Raw genomic sequence first — 23,958 nt, 5'->3', positions numbered from 1 at the left:
ACATTATTGGGATGGATGCTGGGAGAATTGCACAACTGATGATGTCACCTGATGGGGGAGGGGCAGCTGCGGCTCCTTTATAAAGGCTTTTGGCAGCGGACCGGGGATAGCACGGGTTCTCCTATATATATCCTATCCCAGGGTAACCCCTGTGAAACTACAATTCCCAGCATGCTCCATTTATGTCTATGAGAGTTATGAGAAGAGCATGCTGGGAGTTGTAGTTTCACAATATGTCACCAGATAATCAATGTTACTCCTGTCACCTGCCAGTGGTTTTAAGCTGGGATTCTATGGAGTGAACTGCACCCCCCACCACCTGCAGCAGCCAATGGCTACATGAAAATAAAGGTAATGCCACCATTAACCTCCAAATTCCTGCATCCCCAGGCTGCTGCAGGTGGACTCATCACTGCCGCCCTGTGGAGACATATATATTTATTTATATATCTATAATAGCACAGCAACCAATAACTTTCCTCTATAAATTATTCATGAGCCACGCCCGCTCTCCATATAGACTATATAACCACGCCCACGTCAGGAACACGTCTCTACTGCCCATGGTGTTACCACGCCCATTCGTCCCCGATTTACATAGCCACACCCGAATGAAGGTTATATCGTGTCGGTCCCGCCCTATTCTGTGATCACGGCTCCTCCTTGTTTATATAGCCACGCTTACCCCACGTCGCAGCACCGTTTAACATACTGCCCCGCCCATAATTTTACATATCCACGCCCACAGCAGTCTTGTCTAGTTTTTTTTTCTCCTCAAGGAGCCCCGCCCAAACACCGATATATTTGCATAGCCACACCCACGATTTAAGCTCAGCGTAGTTACCAGGCACCCGGCTCCACGCCCCCCCCTTGGTCGGCTGGTCACGTGACGTTGGTGACGCAGCTGTCTGCAGCGACGTGGAGTGATGGCGGCTACGTCCCTGTGACAGGAGAGGAAGGAGGCTGTGTGGACAGAGAGCGGGCGGCCCAGGTGAGAGACCGGACACGCAGGGCGGCACACTCCCCTCCTAGCACGGCTTCTGCCGGAAAATAGTTATATTTAGTAATATTTGTGTATGTAATATGTAAATGGCTTAGGGTGGTCTGTTCTGGTGGAAACAGTCAGTAAGTAGTACACAGCTTTACTGACACATCTCCTTAATGGCAGCAATTATCAAATGACTGATGATGGCAGCACCAGGGTGAATGGGGTGATTATTGTTTACCTGTGCTATCTTATATGCTCAGAAGATGATGGTGGTTGTAGTCGATGTAGTGCTTTGTGGACACAGGACGTTGTCGTGGTCCAGCGGGCCCCCATTGGGTCTTTGGGTACCGCACCCTCTTAGATCCAGCCAGTAGCCTGCGGCCCCACAGATTTCACCCTTTGCCCTGAGAATAGGAAGAGGCGCCAGGGGGTCCCCCTATTCTGGGTATGCCGGAAACGCTTCTAGTGGTACAGGATTAGATTCACTTCACAATCACTGAAACAAAGTGGATGCCATCAGTGTTCGGTCAGTGATTTTTCACTGACCATTGGTAGGAGATGCTCTGGAAACTGATTTTCAGCCAAGCAGAGTCCGTGGAATACAGAGGGCAAAAAACAGACACACGACATGGACCGAACACGGACCACCCTGTCACAGATGTCATGGGCCCTTTCCTATAAAGAAATACAATTTGGTGAAGTCCTGTCATGTGCTTCTCCGGTCCGGTAGAGCTAGGCAGCACATGACTGCAGGATCAGAGTACTACACACTGTTTAGTAGTAGCCTGTTACCATGGCAACACCTAGGTCCGCATAGGATCTGCAGACACCAAACGGTTGGAGATTTCTTTGGCCTCTTTCACACGGGCGTTGCGTGTGAGGGCCGGATAGGATGAGTGCGATTTTGCCTGCGAGTGGGGTGAGTATTGTATGCAATTGCGTTGCGTTCTTCAGTTTTTTCCACACGAGGTCAAAGCATTTTGCACGCGCGTGAGAAAAAACTGAATGTGGTACCCAGACCCCAACCCGGACTTCTTCACCGAAGTTCGGGTTTGGGTTAGGTATTCTGTAGATTTTAATATTTTCCCTTATAACATGGTTATAATGTAAAATAATAGCATTCTTAATACAGAATGCGAAGTAAATTAGGGCTGGAGGGGTTAAAAAATAAAATAAAACTCACCTCTCATCCACTTGTTCGCGCAGCCCGGCTTGTCGTCTTTCTTCTTCTTTGAGGGCCTGGGAGAAAAGGACCTTTGGTGATGTCACTGCGCTTATCACATGGTCCATCACATGATCCATCACCATGGTGATGGAGCATGGGATGAGTGCAGTGACGTCACCAAAGGTCCTTTTCTCCCAGGTCCTCAAAGAAGAAGAAAGACGACAAGCCGGGCTGCGCGAACAAGTGGATAAGAGGTGAGTTTTTTTATTTTATTTTTTAACCCCTCCAGCCCTAATTTACTTCGCATTCTGTATTAAGAATTCTATTATTGGTTATAAGGTAAAATAATAATGATCGGGTCCCCATCCCGATAGTCTCCTAGCAACCGTGCGTGAAAATCGTACCGCATCCACACTTGCTTGCGATTTTCACCAGCCCCATTCACTTCTATGGGGCCTGCGTTGCGTGAAAAACGCAGAATATAGAGCATGCTGCGATTTTCAAGCAACGCACAAGTGATGCGTGAAAATCACCGCTCATGTGAACAGCCCCATAGAAATGAATGGGTCCGGATTCAGTGCGGGTGCAATGCGTACACCTCACGCATTGCACCCGCGCGGAAAACTCGCCCGTGTGAAAGGGGCCTTTAGTTGTTTCACCATGTAATACCGGCCCTACCGTGTATTCCGTACTAGAGACCCTCGGCTTCTTCAGTTTTCACATTCAGGTCTCCATCTAAATTATTATTATTTTTTTTTCAAATTAAAGCAGCCAGTGGTGTGCCTACACCCAAATCGCACCCCTCTCTGTACAGATGTGCCTTAGTATAAGGTTAGTTATCTGTATATTGGGTGCCGCACACCAGTGTGTGATCTGTAGCGGCGCCGTGTGAGTTGTAGACCGCAGGTGTGAACCGTCACCGATGTGCTATACAGTGCAGTCGCTGCTACGGCTGTTTGTGCCGTGCGCCGACCTCCTTTATACACAGGTCCTTTCTAGTATAAATCCTTGGTTTCCGATGTGTCTGTAAACCGCAGATCGTGCGAGCCACCCGACTGATCAGGCCGGATTGTAAGGGTGCGGCCACACGGTCAGGTTTCCTGATGCAGTTTTGGAAGCCAAAATCACAAATGGATCATAAAAGGAGAGGGAGTACACTGCCTGTCCCAAAAAAAAAAAGGTCACACGCTAATATTTCCTTGGACCGCCTTTAGCTTTGATTACGGCACGCACTCGCTGTGGCATTGTTTCGATAAGCTTCTGCAATGTCACAAGATTTATTTCCATCCAGTTTTGCATTCATTTTTCACCAAGATCTTGCATTGATGATGGTAGAGTCTGACCGCTGCGCAAAGCCTTCTCCAGAACATCCCAAAGATTCTCAATGGGGTTAAAGAGGACCTTTCACCGATTATGACACTGTGAACTAAGTATACAGACATGGAGAGCGGCGCCCGGGGATCTCGCTGCACTTACCATTATCCCCGGGTGCTGCTCCGTTCTCCCGCTATGCCCTCCGGTGTCTCCGGTCACTAAGTTATGGTAGGCGGAGTCTGCCCTTGTTCTTCTGTAGCGCTGGCCAATCGCATTGCAGAGCTCACAGCCTGGGAGAAAATAACCTCCCAGGCTGTGAGCTCTGCGCTGCGATTGGCCAGCGCTAGAGCAGAACAAGGGCAGACTCCGCCTACCATAACTTAGTGACTGAAATCTCCGCCTACTATAACTTAGTGGCCGGAGATACCGGAGGGCATAGCAGGAGAACGGAGCGGCGCCCAGGGATAATAGTAAGTGCAGTGAGATCCCCAGGTGCCACTCTCCATGTCTGTATACTTAGTTCACAGTGTCAGGATCGGTGAAAGGTCCTCTTTAAGGTCTGGACTCTGTGGTGGCCAATCCATGTGTGACAATGATGTCTCCTGCTCCCTGAACCACTCTTTCACAATTTGAGCCCGATGAATCCTGGCATTGTCATCTTGGAATTTGCCCGTGCCATCAGGGAAGAACGAATCCATTGATGGAATAACCTGGTCATTCAGCATGTTCAGGTAGTCGCTGACCTCATTCTTGGAGCACATACTGTTGCTGAACCTAGACCTGACCAACTGCAGCAACCCCAGATCATAGCACTGCCCCCACAGGCTGGTACAGTAGGCACTAGGCATGATGGGTGCATCACTTCATCTGCCTCTCTTCTTACCCTGATGTGCCCATCACTCTGGAACAGGGTAAATCTGGACTCATCAGACCACAGGACCTTCTTCCATTGCTCCAGAGTCCAATCTTTATGCTCCCTAGCAAATTAAAGCCTTTTTTTCTGGTTTGCTTTACTGATTAGTGGTTTGTCTGCACAGCTGTTCAGTCCCAATCCCTTGAGTTCCCTTCGCATTGTGCGTGTGGAAATGCTCTTGCTTTCACTAATAAACATGGCCCTCAGTTATACTGTTGTTTTTCTTCGATTCGATTTCACCAGACGTTTAAGTGATCGCCGATCACGATCATTCAGGATTTTTTTCCCGCCACATTTCTTCCTCGAATACGATGGGTCCCCACTATCCTTCCAGCTTTTAATAATGCGTTGGACAGTTCTTAACACATTCAAAACAGTAACAATCTAAGTAATATTGGACCGGCACTCAAACATATGGGTTCACGCAGAGCGGTATAGTATGGTAAAATAGTGAAATTTATTAAAGCATAAAATACATAAAAACATAACATACACAGAATAGTGGGGTGGATGAGGTAATAGGTAAATTAGCTCATATAAAGTCCATACAATGCAAATAATTGAGTGGAATTGTTAATGTCCCAAATATATACTAATATTTTCTGGAAAATCTATTATAAGGAAAAAATCGATGGCAAACAGTCTTTACTGTAATGAGTAGAGTACTCACTTTTTTGCGCAGTTCTGTGGCGTCCCACGTGTACAAGCGCTTACCTTGGTGTTGATTTAATCGAATACAGGCGGTAAAGTATAATTACTTAGCTGACATCATAAAGTTAGATCTCCGTATGATCGCTTCAATTTTCACGAGATGAGCTGTTAAAGTCGTAATGAAGCTTTGATCTTTTGGATCGTGGATTATTGTCAGTCGCCAGCCGTTAGTGAAATCGACCACCAGTCAGATTGCTTGCATTCGTTTCAGATGATAATTTCCAAGGTCTCTTTCAATATTGCATGGCCATGCTTCAAATTTCGGACTCTTTATGAATATCCCATCGATGCCAGACGCGTTTCGAAATAGATCCCTATTTCTTCAGTGAGGAAGAAATAGGGATCTATTTCAAAACGCGTCTGGCATCGATGGGATATTCATAAAGAGTTTACCTATTACCTCATCCACCCCACTATTCTGTGTATGTTATGTTTTTATGCATTTTATGCTTTATTAAATTTCACTATTTTACCATACTATACCGCTCTGCATGAACCCATATGTTTGAGTGTCGGTCCAATATTACTTAGATTGATATTGTTTTGAAGGGGTGATTCTAATTTGGACCTAGGCACCAATCTGTGTATATAGAGAGTGAGCCGTCCCATTTTTTTCTCAGTTCTTAACCCAATGTTAGTAGTTTCTGCAATCTCTGCTTGATGCATGCCAATGATTTGACTCTTCTCAAACAGACTAACATCTTTTCCACAGCCACGAGATGTGTCTTTCGACATGGTTGTTTAAGAAATGAGAAGCAACCTATTGAACCAGTTGGGGTTAAATAACTTGTTGCCAGCTGAAAGATAATCGCCCCTGCAGTAATTATCCAGTAGGAGGCTCATAACTATTTGCTTAGTTGAATCCAGGTGGCGACTTTTTTTTTTTTTTTGGACAGGCAGTGTATAAAAAAGATACAACTTTGTTTTTTTTTTTTTTTTATTTATTTTTTATTCACTCCTGGTTCTGGCTTCTAAAATGACACGCAGAAACCTGACCGTATGAAAGCACAGATCTCGGAAATATCTGAAGTTACTTTGTCTATACCGAGATATTTAGATATTTTGGACCTAAAGGATTACCGTATTTTTCGCCCTATAAGACGCACCTAGGTTTTAGAGTAAGAGAATAAGAAAAAAAGTTTTTTCGTTACACCTCACGTCAGACCACCAATTAGACCCACAATGTTAATAAGACCTCATATCAGCCCCCAGTCATATATATCATCATCAGCCTCCAACCTCTGATCACAAAATAAATAAACCACTTACACCTCCTGCTCCTGGACGCCGCTGCTCCTCTCCTCCATCGCGATCCTCTTCCTCCTTCTGTCGGCTGTGCTGTGAACTGGCGCGCACAGTGTGGAGTCACAGAGCGCCCTCACACTGTGCACAGCCACTGCAAAGCTGAGGACCAGGAAGCGGTGAGTACAGAGCCTTCACCGCTTCCTGGTCCTCCGGTACTAATGAGCACTTCTATAATGGAAGCGCTCATTAGTATTCGCCCCATAAGACGCAGGGACATTTTCCCCCAGTTCAGGGGGGGGGAAAAGTGCGTCTTATGGGGTGAAAAATACGGATGCTTTGTAGTGATTTTATATACTTAATGGTTAAAAGGTATATTTCGTTTTTTGTGACTAATTAGACATTTTTATACCACGTTAACACATAGTATTACTAAAAAGTAGTAATAGAAACATTTTTCTTTTGAAGTTAAAGGGGTAGTCCGACTTCCAATGAAAGATTAGTGAGAATCAGGTAACTGCTATATGCAAAGTGAAAAAAAAAACCCTCATCTTTTGAGCTCCTCGTTACAGAGTGAGGTGCTCATGCCATCATCACTTCCCTTCTGACGGGACCAGAGTTGGCTATGTACGACTATGTGTGTATGTATATATATATATATATATATATATATTCTAGGAAAAATGAAGTCAGTCCATTCCCTTTGGGACGTGCACCCGTTTTCTCACTTGGGAGCCAGTGCCGCCATTTTTCTTCATTTATATATATATATATATATATATATATATATATCACTTATAAAGCAGCACTGTACGTTCGTAGTCAAGTGCGAGCCAGGGGGCACCGATCCAGTATCTGAGCAACACAAACAGGCAGCACCCCAAGATATTAAAGGGGTTGTCTGACCATTTAAAAACCTTTTAAAGCCCACTGAGAATTCTTTAAAGTAAGGCCTCATGCACACGACCGTTGTGTGCATCCGTGGCCGTTGTGCCGTTTTCCGTTTTTTTTCGCGGACCCATTGACTTTCAATGGGTCCGTGGAAAAATTGGAAAATGCACCGTTTTGCAGCCGAGGCCGTGATCCGTGTATCCTGTCCGTCAAAAAAATATGACCTGTCCTATTTTTTTGACGGACAACGGTTCACGGACCCATTCAAGTCAATGGGTCCGTGAAAGAACACGGATGCACACAAGATTGGCATCCGTGTCCGTGATCCGTGGCCGTAGGTTGCTTTCATACAGACGGATCCGAAGATCCGTCTGCATAAAAGCTTTTTCTGATCTAAGTTTTCACTTCGTGAAAACTCATTTCCGACAGTATATTCTAACACAGAAGCGTTCCCATGGTGATGGGGACGCTTCTAGTTAGAATACACTGCAAACTTTGTACAAGACTGCCCCCTGCTGCCTGGCAGCACCCGATCTCTTACAGGGGGATATGATAGCACAATTAACCCCTTCAGGTGCGGCACCTAAAGGGGTTAATTGTACTATCATATTCCCCTGTAAGAGATCAGGGCTGCCAGGCAGCAGGGGGCAGACCCCCCCCCTCCCCAGTTTGAATATCGTTGGTGGCACAGTGTGCCAACCACCATCGCCCCCCCCCCTCCCTCCCTCTATTGTATTAAATCGTTGGTGGCACAGTGTGCCAACCACCATCGGCCCCCCTCCCTCTATTGTATTAAATCGTTGGTGGCACAGTGTGCCAACCACCATCGCCCCCCCCCCCTCCCTCATACTTACCTGCTTGCTGCTGCGATGTCTGTGAACGGCTGGGAGCTCCTCCTACTGGTAAGTGACAGTTCTTTAGAAATGCGCCGCACAGACCTTTCACTTACCAGTAGGAGGAGCTCCCGGCCGGACACAGACATCGCAGCAGCAAGCCGGTAAGTATGAATCTTCTACTGTTGAGACCGCACACTGCCACCAATGTTACTGCTATAGAGGGAGGGGGGGGGGCGATGGTGGTTGGCACACTGTGCCACCAACGATTTAATACAATAGAGGGAGGGAGGGGGGCCGATGGTGGTTGGCACACTGTGCCACCAACGATTTAATACAATAGAGGGAGGGAGGGGGGGCCGATGGTGGTTGGCACACTGTGCCACCAACGATATTCAAACTGGGGAGGGGGGGGGGGTCTGCCCCCTGCTGCCTGGCAGCCCTGATCTCCTACAGGGGAATATGATAGTACAATTAACCCCTTTAGGTGCCGCACCTAAAGGGGTTAATTGTGCTATCATATCCCCCAGTAAGAGATCGGGTGCTGCCAGGCAGCAGGGGGCAGTCTTGTACAAAGTTTGTAGTGTATTCTAACCTGAAGCGTCCCCATCACCATGGGAACGCCTCTGTGTTAGAATATACTGTCGGATCTGAGGTTCACGAAGTAGCTCATATCCGACAGTATATTCTAACATAGAGGCGTTCCCATGGTGATGGGGACGCTTCGAGTTAAAATATACCATCGGATTGGAGAAAACTCCAATCCGATGGTATAAAAGAACTCCAGACTTTACATTGAAAGTCAATGGGGACGGATCCGTTTGAAATGGCACCATATTGTGTCAACATCAAACGGATCCGTCCCCATTGACTTGCATTGTAATTCAGGACGGATCCGTTTGGCTCCGCACGGCCAGGCGGACGCCAAAACGACTTTTTTTTCATGTCCGTGGATCCTCCAAAAATCAAGGAAGACCCACGGACGAAAAAACGGTCACGGATCACGGACCCACGGACCCCGTTTTTGCGGGCCGTGAAAAAAAACTGTCGTGTGCATGAGGCCTAAGTAATACACTCCTCCCCGATCACTCCCGATCCAATGCTTCCCAGGTCCACCGCCGGTATCCACTTCCTAGTCCATCTGGACACACATAACCACTCAACCCCAAAACATGCAAAAGGGGCAAATATCTCTATTATACTTTTTCTCTGGGTTCATCTCCTGGTGAACGTGGCCTAGGGTATGCAATGGCATACTCTTCGAGGGACACACTTTTTAAGAAAATGTTTTTGCAAGTTGCTGCTGTGTGCAATAGCAGTTTAGATTACTCTGTACAGTGGAAAAATAGCTCTTCTGACGTAGCCCAGTGACTGTCTTTTGGCTTCTGTCCCGTGATTGGTGTCCTATGGATACTTTTGATGCAGGCCTATTGTTAAAGGGGTTGTCCGGGCTCAGAGCTGAACCCAGACATATCCCCATCTTCACCCCTCCAGCCCTCCTGATATGAGCATCAGAATATTTCATGCTCTGATCCACTTCTTTTTCCGGAGATCCAGTGACGTAAAACGGCTAGGGCAGCACTAAAGCCCAAATATCAGAGCCGGTGACGTCACCAAACACACTGCTGGGGAGAAGCCACCGCCAGCAGTGTAAAAACGTAAACAGTGGCTGGCGAACACATGAGCTTTAACTTACACCTGTTTGGGGAGGCCCACAAAAAGTAGCCCTCCTCCAATATCTCCCAATAAAACTGCCTATTTAGTAAGCCTGTCTTAGTTGTTCATAGCAACCAATCAGAGCTCAGTTTTCATGTCCCTGTAGGGGACAGTTTTTTTATGGCCCTGTAGGAACTGTGAGCCGAGCTCTGATTGGTTGCTAAGACAGATTTACTATTAGGCAGTTTGATTTGGAGATATTGAAGGCGGGCTACTTTTTCATGGGCCACCCTGTAGTAAATTCAGCGAGCCCTCCCCTTTCCCCAAGCTGCACCCCCCTTTATCTCACAAAGTCTCAAATTATGGCAGAAATATGGCGTGCACTGTAATTTACAACTTTTTGACGCCACCATAGTGGCGTAAATAGCTTGATCAATACCCCCCAGTGTGTTATGTCTGCGCTCACATGACTCCAGGTAGTTCCAGTTTGGTAGGACTTTGTACAATACTGCGGATTCTTTTTGTTTTGGCAAAAAAAAATACAGAAGAAAATGACGTTTTGCAATGCACCTGTTTAATAGGAGCTAGGTCTATTGGATTAAGGTCCGGACCTTGCCTTGGCCATTCAAAAATGGTGGGCTTTATTTATCAAGGGACTTGCCACTATTTTAGGCCGCTTTTTGACTGGCCATGCGAGAATATCAAGTCGTGGGCTTTTGTTGAAGAGTTTTCGACAGTTGGGTGGAACGGGGGCATGTCCCGGCCCAGGCAAACAGGCTAAAAACAATGCCAGTCTGGGGCTCAAGGGGAGACAAAGACCGGTGTATCGGCTTATCCTTCTTTGACTCTGCTCACAAATGGATTTCCTGACATTTTCCTTTTAGAATTTTTTGGTATAAATCAGAATTCATTGTCTCATCAGTGATGGTGAGCTGTCCTGGCCCAGATACGGCAAAACTAACCAAAAATGTATCTTTTGGCTCATTTAGTGTTGAGCGAAGCGAGCTTCAGATGCTACATTCGAAGTATCTTCAGAATAATACCGTAAGGAGATCCATCTCTGTACAGTATTAGAATGTATGGGCTCCGATGAGCCGAAGTTAGTTATTCACGACTAGTAGCTCGGAACTGAAGCGGAGTTCGGTTTCAAGTTGCAAAGTGGTTTTCCGCTTTAAAAATCAACTTCCGAAGTTATTCAGCAAAGTCACGCGCGACTTCGGCTCATCGGAGCCCATACTTTATAATACTGTACAGAGACTGATCCCCACACAGTGGGAATGAGGAATTGGGGGTGACACATAAGGTAGTTGTGATAAGTAGGATTCGAGCCATTATTGAGCTGACAGGAGTGGTGCCGACTGATCTGCTTCAGGTTTGGGACTACTAGAGGGTAGAGTTCAGGCCAGAGGAGTTGGTGGGGGAAAGGGTTAGTCTGGTAAAAGTCATCTTAGGTAGCTTGATAAGCCTGCCTGAAAAGATGTGTTTTTAAGGCCCGTTTGAAGGTGGAGAAGTTGTGAATTGACCTAGTATTCCGGGGCAGAGTATTCCAGAGAGTAGGAGCAGCTCGAGAAAAGTCCTGAAGACAGGAGTGAGGTACGAATTATGGTGTTTATTAATCTTAGGTCGCTAACAGAAAGGAGAGCACGAGTAGGGTGGTAGGTGGAGATGAGGGAGGAGATGTATGGAGGTGCAGCACTGTGGAGAGCTTTGTGGGTGAGAAGTTTGAACTGTAGTTAGTGGATGGGCAACCAGTGAAATGACTGGCACAGGGTAGATAGATGAGCCTGGCTGCAGCATTTAGGACAGACTGAAAGGGGGAGAGTTTAGTGAAAGGGAGACCGATTAGTAATGCGTTGCAGTAGTCTGTGGTGCTGGGGTTGTTAGTACATCCAGTAAAATACTCACTTGGCTAACTGTAGATATGGTCCAAGATAAGTTAAATAAGGTAAATGTGAACAAGGCTCCGGGTCCAGATGGATTACACCCAAGAGTGCTTAAAGAGCTCAGTTCAGTCATTGCTGTGCCCATGTTTATCATTTTTAAAGACTCTCTAGGTACTGGTACAGTGCCAAGTGATTGGCGCAAGGCAAACGTGGTGCCCATATTCAAAAAAGGATCAAGGTCCTCCACATGTAATTATAGACCAGTTAGTTTACCTTCTGTTGCCGGAAAAATGTTTGAGGGGCTCTTAAGGGAATATATACAGAAGTATGTGACTGTAAATAATATAAGTGATAACTACCATGGGTTTACCAGGGACAGAAGTTGTCAGACTAACCTGATGTGTTTTTATGAGAAGGTGAGTAGTAGCCTGGACAGAGGGGCGGCTGTGGATGTAGTGAGGTGAGTAGTAGCCTGGACAGAGGGGCGGCTGTGGCTGTGGATGTAGTGAGGTAAGTAGAAGCCTGGACAGAGGGGCGGCTGTGGATGTAGTGAGGTAAGTAGTAGCCTGGACAGAGGGGCGGCTGTGGATGTAGTGAGGTGAGTAGTAGCCTGGACAGAGGGGCGGCTGTGGATGTAGTGAGGTGAGTAGTAGCCTGAACAGAAGGGCGGCTGTGGATGTAGTGAGGTGAGTAGTAGCCTGGACAGAGGGACGGCAGTGGATGTAGTGAGGTAAGTAGTAGCCTGGACAGAGGGGCGGCTGTGGATGTAGTGAGGTGAGTAGTAGCCTGGACAGAGGGGCGGCTGTGGATGTAGTGAGGTAAGTAGTAGCCTGGACAGAGGGGCGGCTGTGGATGTAGTGAGGTGAGTAGTAGCCTGGACAGAAGGGCGGCTGTGGATGTAGTGAGGTGAGTAGTAGCCTGGACAGAGGGACGGCAGTGGATGTAGTGAGGTAAGTAGTAGCCTGGACAGAGGGGCGGCTGTGGATGTAGTGAGGTGAGTAGTAGCCTGGACAGAGGGGCGGCTGTGGATGTAGTGAGGTGAGTAGTAGCCTGGACAGAGGGGCGGCTGTGGATGTAGTGAGGTGAGTAGTAGCCTGGACAGAGGGGTGGCTGTGGATGTAGTGAGGTAAGTAGTAGCCTGGACAGAGGGGCGGCTGTGGATGTAGTGAGGTGAGTAGTAGCCTGGACAGAGGGGCGGCTGTGGATGTAGTGAGGTGAGTAGTAGCCTGGACAGAGGGGCGGCTGTGGATGTAGTGAGGTAAGTAGTAGCCTGGACAGAGGGGCGACTGTGGATGTAGTGAGGTTAGTAGAAGCCTGGACAGAGGGGCGGCTGTGGATGTAGTGAGGTCAGTAGAAGCCTGGACAGAGGGGCGGCTGTGGATGTAGTGAGGTGAGTAGAAGCCTGGACAGAGGGGCGACTGTGGATGTAGTGAGGTTAGTAGAAGCCTGGACAGAGGGGCGGCTGTGGATGTAGTGAGGTCAGTAGAAGCCTGGACAGAGGGGCGGCTGTGGATGTAGTGAGGTCAGTAGAAGCCTGGACAGAGGGGCGACTGTGGATGTAGTGAGGTTAGTAGAAGCCTGGACAGAGGGGCGGCTGTGGATGTAGTGAGGTCAGTAGAAGCCTGGACAGAGGGGCGGCTGTGGATGTAGTGAGGTGAGTAGAAGCCTGGACAGAGGGGCGGCTGTGGATGTAGTGTTTCTGGATTTTCCAAAGGCTTTTGATCCTGTCCCTCATAGACGTTTATTAGGTAAAGTAAGGTCTATAGGCTTGAAAAGTATAGTTTGTAATTGGATTGAAAACTGGCTGAAGGACCGTGTCCAGAGAGTTGTGGTCAATGATTCCTATTCAGAATGGTCCCGGGTTATAAGTGGTGACCCCAAGGTTCAGTGCTGGGCCCCTTATTGAATTTAATAGCACCATATCTAGTTTTTCAGATGACACTAAGCTGTGTAGAACTGTACGGTCTATGGGAGATGTCCGTATACTACAAGCTGATTGGGCATACTACTATTAGGACAAGTGTGAGAATCTGATGTAGAAATATATACACAACCAGCTGTGATATCACCGTTGTGGGGTTGGTCCATCAGACGAGCTCTCTGACCTCTTGTGAACCATCTATTAAATATCAGACACAGTCTGCCATCCTTGGTTGCGGGGCTGCGTTGTGTGGGCGTCCATTGCCAGGTCTGTACATCGTGGCAGGACGGGGCGCTGCCCTCCAGGCCTTCACCGGCTCTGTTTGTTCTGGTGTGTTCACACCTTCCCATCAGGACTTTTCCTCCTCTGTTTTCCGGGTCACTTGTGACAGCAGATCAGCATCCTGGTGTGATCCTGATAGGGCAGCTGCATACCTGACCTCGCAGACATCAGGTAATGGCAGGGAGTTGTCAGGGTTGCTTCTGCTGATTTGCTGTGAGCAGGTTGCAGGTTGTTACTGATGACCGGGAAATGATAAAGGAGTTTGACTCTAGTATTTCCTTAAAGGGGTCCTCCGGGCTTTTAATATTGATGACCTATCCTCAGGTCCGACACCTGACACCCCCGCCGATCAGCTGTATGAAGGAAGGTGAATGCAGTGTGCATGCCCCGTCTTCCTGCTCGCTGCTGCTATGTCTATGGTGAGCAGGAAGAGAGAAGGCAAAGGTGCCGGGTGTCAGACCCCCGCTGATCTGATATTGATTACCTATCCTCAGGATAAGTCATCAATATTAAAAGCCCGGAGACCCCCTTTAAATACGACCTGTCATCTCCCCCAACATGTCTGCTTTAGTAACTGCTTGCATTCCCCATGTAATAAAAATTCAGCAGCATCTGTTCTTATGACTTATGTTCTATGTTTTGCCATTCTTCTATTATTCCTTCTAGAAGTTTTCAAATTAGTTGACAGCAGTCTACAATAAAGATCCAGATGGGTATTACCAGTTGGGGGTGTGTCCCTGTACAGTCTGAGGCCTCGTTCACATTTCTGTGTCAGTACTTTGTACGTGAAAAAAGCGTCCTTATTTAATCCGTAAAAGATCCGTGTTTGGTCCATCTGTCCATTTTTTCCCTCCTTGTGTCAGTTGTAATCCATGTACGTTGCTCAGCTGAAAATTAATTTCAAGAGCTTTTCCTGTCTGTCTTCTGTGACAAACGGAAGCACCACAGATGCCATCCGTGTTTTGTTCTTGATTTTCACAGACCCATAGGGCGTGTTTGGTCCGCATCGCAGACCAAAGTAGATTTTTTTTATTTAAATTTTTTACAGACACATTTCAATCAATGGGTACGTGTGCAGTTCGTAGAAAATGCGTACAGCACACGTCCGTGAAAAATGGAAATATGAACGAGGCCTGACACTGACAGCACTGACTGGATAGTTTCAGACTGTGCAGGGGCACACCCACAACTGGTAACACCCATCTGGACCTTTATTGCAGACAGCTGGCATTCATTCATAAAATTCTAGTGGGAATAACAAAAGAATGGCACAACACAGAGTCATAAGAATAGATGGTCTAGAACTGTTATTACATGGGGGATGCAAGTAGTTACTAAAACAGACATGTCAGGAGGGGACAGCTCCTCTTTAACAGTGCGCTGAATAGTTTACTGTAGTAGATGTTCTCCATCAAGTGAATAGACACTGTTCAATATCATAGGTTCAAATTGTGGTTTTGGTTCATTTCTAGGTATATTTTTATAGTGGTCATAGCGCCGTATTTCTATTACAGAGCGCCAAATACCCTGCATAGCCACAGAGTAAACATTAATTATTCCTACAGCTGCCACTAGGGGGAAGCTCACTTTGTTCTGTTATTAAGTCCAGTGTTTAAAGGGGGTTTCCCAGATTTTAATATTGATGACCTACCGTCAGAATAGGTCATCAATATCATATTGGCGGGGGTCCTCCCAGCACCCCCGCCGATCAGCTGGTTGAAAAGAAGCTAGCTCTCCATACGGGCGCAGCCTTCCCTTCATTGTTTACCTGCTCGCCGTTGACATTGCAGTGGTGAGCAGGTGTAATTACAAGCCGGGTGTCGGACCCCCACCGATCTGACCTGAGGATAGATCATCAATATTAACATCTTGGAAAACCCCTTTAATCAGGATTCAGAAGGCTACTATGCTCCCTCTAGTGGTAGCAGCAAGCAACCAGGGGTTTCTAATTTCAAGGCAATAGACTTTTTTTCCCCATGTTTCTTAAATGCTAATTTAATCAACTTTCTAAATATTTTTCATGAAAAATGTCCTACCCTTATTTGACGAGTGAGTCTGCAACTTCTTCTGACATTGATCCCGCATCACACTGCTCCTGACTGTCTCTGGTCTCCCACTCCCTTCTCTCAGCGATGTATAGCAGCAGGAGGAGGTTGTATACAGCAGATCAGAGAGCGGAGAGGGGGAAAGCATCTAAGTTATCGGGGAGGGAAGAGGCTGTAGATGGGGACAAAATCCACACACAAGGCCGTGTGCAGGAGAAGAATCACATAGCCTGCGTACAAGTGTAAAAGAAAGCAGAGAACCTATGGCAGACTGTGCAGGTGGAGAAGATCACAAGGTCCTCGGCATCAGTGTCTGTCCAGTAGAAGAGGGAATCGGATGAAACCTGAAGCTGTGCAGATTTGAGAGAGTTAGTGAAGGCAGCAGCATCCTGGAGAAACAGATCACATCCACCGTTTATTACTGTCTGCTTGCCAGTCTCTACTTCCAGGTCCCTCTGTAATGCAGAAAATACCCACTCATCCAGTCACTGGTCACCACTGCGTCCAGTGATGGGCTGGGCAGACATTTGCTGTTTTTCTAGCGGGACAAGGATGTGAAGACCAGCGAGGACCTGGTAAGCTCCAGTAAGGTGAAGAAAGGGGATTGGTGCCTTGTCCTTTCTAATAAACCTTATTTCTCACTTGTGAACCTGATCAGTACGTCTACAGATGTGCCTATAGTGGTCTACCATCCACAGTGCCCCAATACACTCTCCTGGTTTTCTGGCCTCTTGGCTAAATGGAGGAGGAGGGCAGTGCCTACAGACCTGACGTTCCACATTGCAGTACAGGTTACATGGCCTGAAACTCTACATCCTGGAACGTCATCCATTCAGCGTCAGAGGCATACTGCAAATATTTATTTGGCATCTCTGGTGCTTCCTGATTCCACATGATCAGTTCCGTGCATTCAGGATGCTGCCCATAGACTGGGATTACCCCAAAGTCCACTGCTAGCTACATTCTGTATAACACATCCAGACTGCTGTTATAGGGGCTGCTCCAGACAGCACAACCAGACTGCTGTTATAGGGGGCGCTCCAGACTACACATCCAGACTGCTGTTATAGGGGCTGCTCCAGACAGCACAACCAGACTGCTGTTATAGGGGCTGCTCCAGACTACACATCCAGACTGCTGTTATAGGGGGCGCTCCAGACTACACATCCAGACTGCTGTTATAGGGGGCCCTCCAGACTATACATCCAGACTGCTGTTATAGGGGGCGCTCCAGACTACACATCCAGACTGCTGTTATAGGGGGCCCTCCAGACTACACATCCAGACTGCTGTTATAGGGGGCCCTCCAGACTATACATCCAGACTGCTGTTATAGGGGCTGCTCCAGACAGCACAACCAGACTGCTGTTATAGGGGCTGCTCCAGACTACACATCCAGACTGCTGTTATAGGGGGCGCTCCAGACTACACATCCAGACTGCTGTTATAGGGGGCCCTCCAGACTATACATCCAGACTGCTGTTATAGGGGGCGCTCCAGACTATACATCCAGACTGCTGTTATAGGGGCTGCTCCAGACAGCACAACCAGACTGCTGTTATAGGGGCTGCTCCAGACTACACATCCAGACTGCTGTTATAGGGGGCGCTCCAGACTACACATCCAGACTGCTGTTATAGGGGGCCCTCCAGACTATACATCCAGACTGCTGTTATAGGGGGCGCTCCAGACTACACATCCAGACTGCTGTTATAGGGGGCGCTCCAGACTACACATCCAGACTGCTGTTATAGGGGGCGCTCCAGACTACACATCCAGACTGCTGTTATAGGGGCTGCTCCAGACAGCACAACCAGACTGCTGTTATAGGGGCTGCTCCAGACAGCACAACCAGACTGCTGTTATAGGGGGCCTTCCAGACTACACATCCAGACTGCTGTTATAGGGGGCGCTCCAGACTACACATCCAGACTGCTGTTATAGGGGGCCCTCCAGACTACACATCCAGACTGCTGTTATAGGGGGCCCTCCAGACTACACATCCAGACTGCTGTTATAGGGGGCCCTCCAGACTACACATCCAGACTGCTGTTATAGGGGGCCCTCCAGATGTCACATCCAGACTCCTGTTCTAGGGGGCGTTCCAGACAGCACATCCAGACTACTGTTATAGGGGGCGCTCCAGACTACACATCCAGACTGCTGTTATAGGGGGCGCTCCAGACTACACATCCAGACTGCTGTTATAGGGGGCGCTCCAGACTACACATCCAGATTGCTTTTATAGGGGACGCTCCAGACTACACATCCAGATTGCTTTTATAGGGGGCGCTCCAGACTTTATATCCAGACTGCTGTTATAGGGGGTGCATCGTCAACATACGATCTCTCCTGACATAATTTTACAGAGAGCTGGTCAGAACCCATGTGCCTGGTAACTAGTGCTGCTCAGAGCTTACCTTTTGCGTTGTTTTCCATTGATATCTTTTGAAGTTCTTTAACCCCTTAGTGACCACCCATACGTGTTTTCACGGTGGTCACTAAGGGGCCTTAGCCTGGGCCGCCGCTTTTTTATGGCAGCCCAGTCTAAGCGCTGCACGGGTTTCCCATGAGAGCTGCGGCCCTGCTCTAAAAGCCCGGACCGGCAGGAGTGCCTATCCGGGCTGTTTAACACTTTACATGCCACGGGCAATGGCGCCCACCGCATGTAAAGTGCTGACAGAGGGAGCGGATTCACTCTGTCTCTCATCGGCACCCCGCAAATGCGATCGCGGGGTGCCGATGTGTGTGAAGGCTGCCTGGGGTCTGATGTAGGCCCCAGACCAGCCTTCAGTAATTTCCAGCAGGCTGCGCCAGTCAATGTTAGAATACATTGCCATTAAAATGCAATGCACTATAGGGATAGTGCATTTCATTTTAACAGCAATCAAAAAGCTGTCTATTAAGTGGTAAAAAAACTAATTTATTCTACAAAAAAAAATCCCATAAAAAAAATTACGCTTTAAAAAAATTGCAAAAAAAAAAATCTTTCCCATAGGTTTCGTATTGCCTCTTCCGTAACGACCCGAACTACATAAATATCATGTAAATTATCCCCTACGGTGAACGCCATAAAAAAAAAAAAGACAGAATTGCTCATTTATTTTTAGTTAAAAAACTTAATAATAAGTGATTAAAATGCGCCATTTACGCCAAAATGATACCAATGAAAAATACAAGTGGTCCCGCAAAAATCAAGCCCTCACAAAACTCCATAGAAAGAAAAATAAATAGTTATGGGTCTTGGGAAGCGGCGATGCAAAATTTTTTTTTCCTTTTTTTCTTTAAAAAAAAAAAAAGGGGGGTTTTAGGTTTTATTGCAAAAAGTAGTAAATTTAAAAAAAATATATATGTATATGGTATTACTGTAATCATACTGACCCAGAGTATAAAGATATTATGTTATTTATACTGAAAAATGAATGCCGTAAAATTTATAATGGTTTTTCCCCATCTCCCTCCCAGAAAGAGTTAATAAAAGTTAATCAGAATTTTATGTGTACTCCAAAATGGTGCCATTAAAAACTACAACCTGCCCTGAAAAAAAACAAGCCCTCATAAATATATATAGGCGGAAAAACTAAAAAGTTATAGCTCTTGGAACGCGACGATGAAAAAAGGAAAAAAAACGCTTGATCAGTAAGGCTCAAAACAGGCTGGTCACTAAGGGGTTAAAGGGATTCTCCCATGACTGATGTCTGATTTTAGTTTTTTACATCATATAGTAGTACATGACAATCAGTCTTACAAATCTAGAACCAGCCCTGTACCTCACACTGGTTCTGAGATCTCCCATTTATTGCTCCAATTGCTCTGCCAGATTTTTCATGCAGGCAGCTCTCTACCTGGCACAGCTCAGTGGGCTTGTCCTTTCTGCTGCAGCTCTCTACCTGGCACAGCTCAGTGGGCTTGTCCTTTCTGCTGCAGCTCTGTACCTGGCACAGCTCAGTGGGCTTGTCCTTTCTGCTGCAGCTCTCTACCTGGCACAGCTCAGTGGGCTTGTCCTTTCTGCTGCAGCTCTCACTGTTACAATTTAGACTGGTGGCATTTGAACAATGGCACTGAGCATTTGTGTCCTGTCCACCTCATTTGATGTTACTGAGATGGGCAGAGAAATAAGGAAACATACAAACAGCAGGTGGCGCTGTATAGATCAATTTTATTGAATAACTCAGTGGCTATGCTGGAAAATGTAAATATTTTATATGTGGCAGCCTTTAACCACTTCACCACCGTCCTTTGACTATAAACGTCCTTGGGCTGGTCGTTTATCTCTGGAATGATGTTTCTGAACGTCCATTCAGAGATGGCAGCTGCACGCTAATCATGCAGTTGCAGAGCGGGTTGCCCGCTGCCAGTGACAGCAGGGCACCCCAGAGAGAAGGCAGGGACAGAGTGCTGGGTATACCGATCAGGAAGCGCTATGCCGATTCCTGTCCCGGCCCGGTGGTCATGTGATCGCCGGGGCGGGAGAGTGCAGGAGCTGTCGGGTCTTCTACAGACCTCGATCAGCCCTGCACTGAGGCTGTACAGCGTTGTATTCTGCTGTACAGCCTCTCTGGGGGGTGTATTTTGCCTGTAACTGGGGCTACTATGTCAGCCCCAGTTACAGGAGAAATCAATAGTGAAAAGAAAAAAAGTGAAGTTAAATGTCCTCCAGAGGTCTTGTATAACATTATGGGGAATGCAAAGTATAAAAAAAAAAAAATTCAAAGTTTTGCATGTAAAAATAAATTCCCAATTAAGTTTTTGTTAAAAATAGATAAAAATAACTAAAATAGATTTGGTATTGCCGTGTCTGTGATGGCCGGCTCTATAAATATATCACATGATCCACCCCGTCCGATAAATAAAACGTTTAAAAAAAGCTATTTTTGTCGTCTTACATCACAAAAAGTGAAACACCAAGTGATCAAAAAGGCATATGTCCCACAAAATGATACCAATAAAACAGTCCCCTCATCCCGTAAAAGGTGAGCCCCTAGAAAATCGCTAAAATAAATAAATATAGCTCTTAGAACATATTTTTTTTGTTTGAAAAATGCTATTATTGTGTTAAAGTGAAATAAATGTAAAAAAGTATACATATTAGGTATTGCCACGTCCGCAACAACCGGATATATAAAAATATCACATGACCTAACCCCTCAGGTGAACACCGTAAAAAACAAACAAAAAAACGGTGCCAAAAAAAGCCATCTTTTTGTCACCTTACATCACAAAAATTGCAACACCAAGTGATCAAAAAGGCTTATACTTAGTAACAATTAAACAGTCACCTCATCTCGCAAAAAATGAAACCCCCTAACTAATCGGTCAAAAAATAAAAAAGCTATGACTCTCAGTGGAGACCCCAAAATATATATTTTTTTTGTTTGCTTCAAAACTGCTGCTATTGTGTTAGTGAAATAAATAAAATAAACAGTAGACATATTAGGTATTGCCGAGTCTGTAACAACCTGCCCTAGAAAAATATCACATGACCTAACCCCTCAGGTGAACACAGTAAAAAAAAAAAAATGGTGACAAAAAAGCTATTTTTTGTCATTTAACATCACATAAAGTGCAACACCAAGCGATCAAAAAGGCGTATGCCCTCCAAAATAGTATTAATCAAACTGTCACCTCATCCCGCAAAAAGTGAGACCCCCTAACTAAGACAATCGGTCAAAAAATAAAAAAGCTATGGCTCTCAGACTGTGGAGACACTAAAACATATTTTTTTGGGGTTTCAAAGATGCTAATATTGTGTAAAAAATAAATAAGAAAAAGCATACATATTAGGTATAGCCACTTCCGTAACGATCTGCTCTATAAAAATGTCACATGACCTAACCCTTCAGGTGAACGCTGTAAAAATAAATAAATAAAAACTGTGCTAAAACAACCAATTTTTTTGGTTACCTTGCCTCATAAAGTGTAATAATGAATGATCAAAAAATCATATGTACCTAAAAATGGTACCAATAAAAAGTCAACTCTTCCTGCAAAAAACGAGCCTCTGCACAAGACGAGCGGCAGAAAAATATGGCGTAGACACAAAAACATATTTTTTAAAAAAAAATGCTTTATGTAAAACTGAAACAAAGTATACATATTTGATATCATTGCATCCATGACAACTTGCTCTATAAAAATAGCACATGATCTACCCTGTCAGATGAATGTTGTAAAAAATAAACAGTGCCAAAACAGCCATTTTTGGGTTACCCTGCCTCATCATATTTACCCCAAAATAGTACCAATAAAACTGGACCTTATTCCCTAGTTTCCAAAATGGGGTCACTTTTTGGGAGTTTCTACTGTAAGGGGTGCATCAGGGGGGCTTCAAATGGGACATGGCATCTAAAAACCAGTTCAGCAAAATCTGCCTTCCAAAAACCATACGACGCTCCTTTTCTTCTGAGCCCTGCCATGTACCCATGCATCAGTTATGGCCACATGTGGGTTTTTTCTGTAAACTGCAGAATCAGGGTACTAAATATTGAGTTCTGTTTGGCTGTTAACCCTCGATGTGTTAAAGAAAAAAATTGATTAAAAAGGAAAATCTGTCAAAAAAGTAAAATTTAGAAATTTGATCTCCATTTTCCTTTAATTCTTGTGGAACACCTAAGGGTTAACAGTTTGTAAAAATAAGTTTTGAGTAACTTGAGGGGTGTAGTTTGTACAATGGGGTCATTTATGGGGGGTTTCCACTATGTAAGCCCCACAAAGTGACTTCAGACCTGAACTGGTCCTTGAAAAGTGGGCTTTGGAAATTTTCTTAAAAAATTTTAAGAATTGGTTCTAAACCTTCTAATGCTCCCCCTAAAAAGTAGACATATGGGAAATGTTAAGTAATAAATATTTTATGAGGTATCACTTTCTGTTTTAAAAGCGGAGAAATAGAAATTTTGAAAATTGAGAATTTTTGAAAATATTTGGTAAATTTTGGATTTTTTCATAAATAAAGGTGAAATATATTGACTCAAATTTCTGACTGTCATGAAGTACAATGTGTCACGAGAAAACAAGCTCAGAATGACTTTGATAAATAAGTGTTCCAAAGCTATTACCGCATAAAGTGACACATGTCAGATTTGCAAAATTAGGCCTTATCAGGAAGGGGGTAAATGGCCCGGTCTGGAAGTGGTTAATATCAGGCTTGTAGTGAGGTTCAGTTGGCTCCTACATACATGTGAGCTGGGCTCTTACTGTCCACGTGTGATGTAAATTGCAGTGGAAAATGAAACGCAGTTGCATGCAGATTTTTGTGGATTTATCCAGGATCTCGCTCTCTGCATTGCAAACAGTAAAATCCACTGTGACAACCCCCTCCGCAGGCTGACACGCTGCCGGCTCCGCGCACATGTGGATGAAATTTAGCAAAATCTCATCCACTTTGCTCTTTTTATAAAGGCCACGTGTGAGTAGGTGATAAAACCTCCTCGGAGCTGTATGTGCACTGCCCTCTGGATTAACCCTTGCCTTTCCTCTGATGCTGTATGGAGCTATTGTTAAATCAGTGTTTAGCGCAGTGATCTGTCATCTGCTCGCCCAGCCGTCTCATCACTGACTTACATGTTTGGTCTCCATAGGTGTCCCTGGTAGGAATGAACAGGTCGCTGCACTTCTAGCAAGATGGGTGCCAACAGCAGCACTATAAACGAACTGTCGGAGAATGACTACTTAAAGAAGCTGTCGGGAACCGAGGCCATTTCTGAGAATGAGCCCTTCTGGAACCAGCTGCTGTCATTTACCTTCAGTACTCCGACTAACAGGTAGGTGCTGTGCGTGCCACGGTCCATGCAGCCAGGGCCGGATTAAGAGCATCATGGGCCTGGTGCTGAGGATTTTGCTGGGCCTTTTTATGGAAATATATACATAATATATAAAATCATAAATAACATAACACATTAAAGGGATACCGTCACCAGGTTTCACCCCTGTCAGCTAAAAATATGCTGATGTTCAGGGCGTCTTCACGATTCCTAATGTGGGCTTATAAATGTCATATGTGGGCTTATTTAGCTAAAAAACAGCTTTTACTAACCTGTCAGTCAAACAAATAAGGTGCCCGAGGGGATGTTAATGGATGCAAGGTGCCGTCTGCACCCGCCGCCGTTCGTGCCAGA

General features: G+C 45.8%; 1 protein-coding gene across 1 annotated transcript in view; it reads left to right on the top strand.

Annotated features, from left to right (window-relative positions):
- The first annotated feature begins 871 nt into the window (after positions 1–871).
- The window catches only part of LOC122930003 (dymeclin-like), a 178,179-nt gene continuing 155,092 nt past the window's right edge, over positions 872–23,958 (top strand). Inside the window, exons 1-2 of the mRNA XM_044283446.1 lie at positions 872–991; positions 23,422–23,604. Coding sequence (XP_044139381.1) covers positions 23,465–23,604 — 140 coding nt within the window. The 5' untranslated portion in view covers positions 872–991; positions 23,422–23,464. The remainder of the gene's footprint in view (positions 992–23,421; positions 23,605–23,958) is intronic.

This window comes from Bufo gargarizans, chromosome 1 (genome assembly GCF_014858855.1).
Source record: "Bufo gargarizans isolate SCDJY-AF-19 chromosome 1, ASM1485885v1, whole genome shotgun sequence".
NCBI classification, from domain to species: Eukaryota; Metazoa; Chordata; class Amphibia; order Anura; family Bufonidae; genus Bufo; species Bufo gargarizans.
The sequence above is the reverse complement of the archived record's forward strand: the minus strand, read 5'-3'. Positions and strand labels throughout refer to the sequence as shown.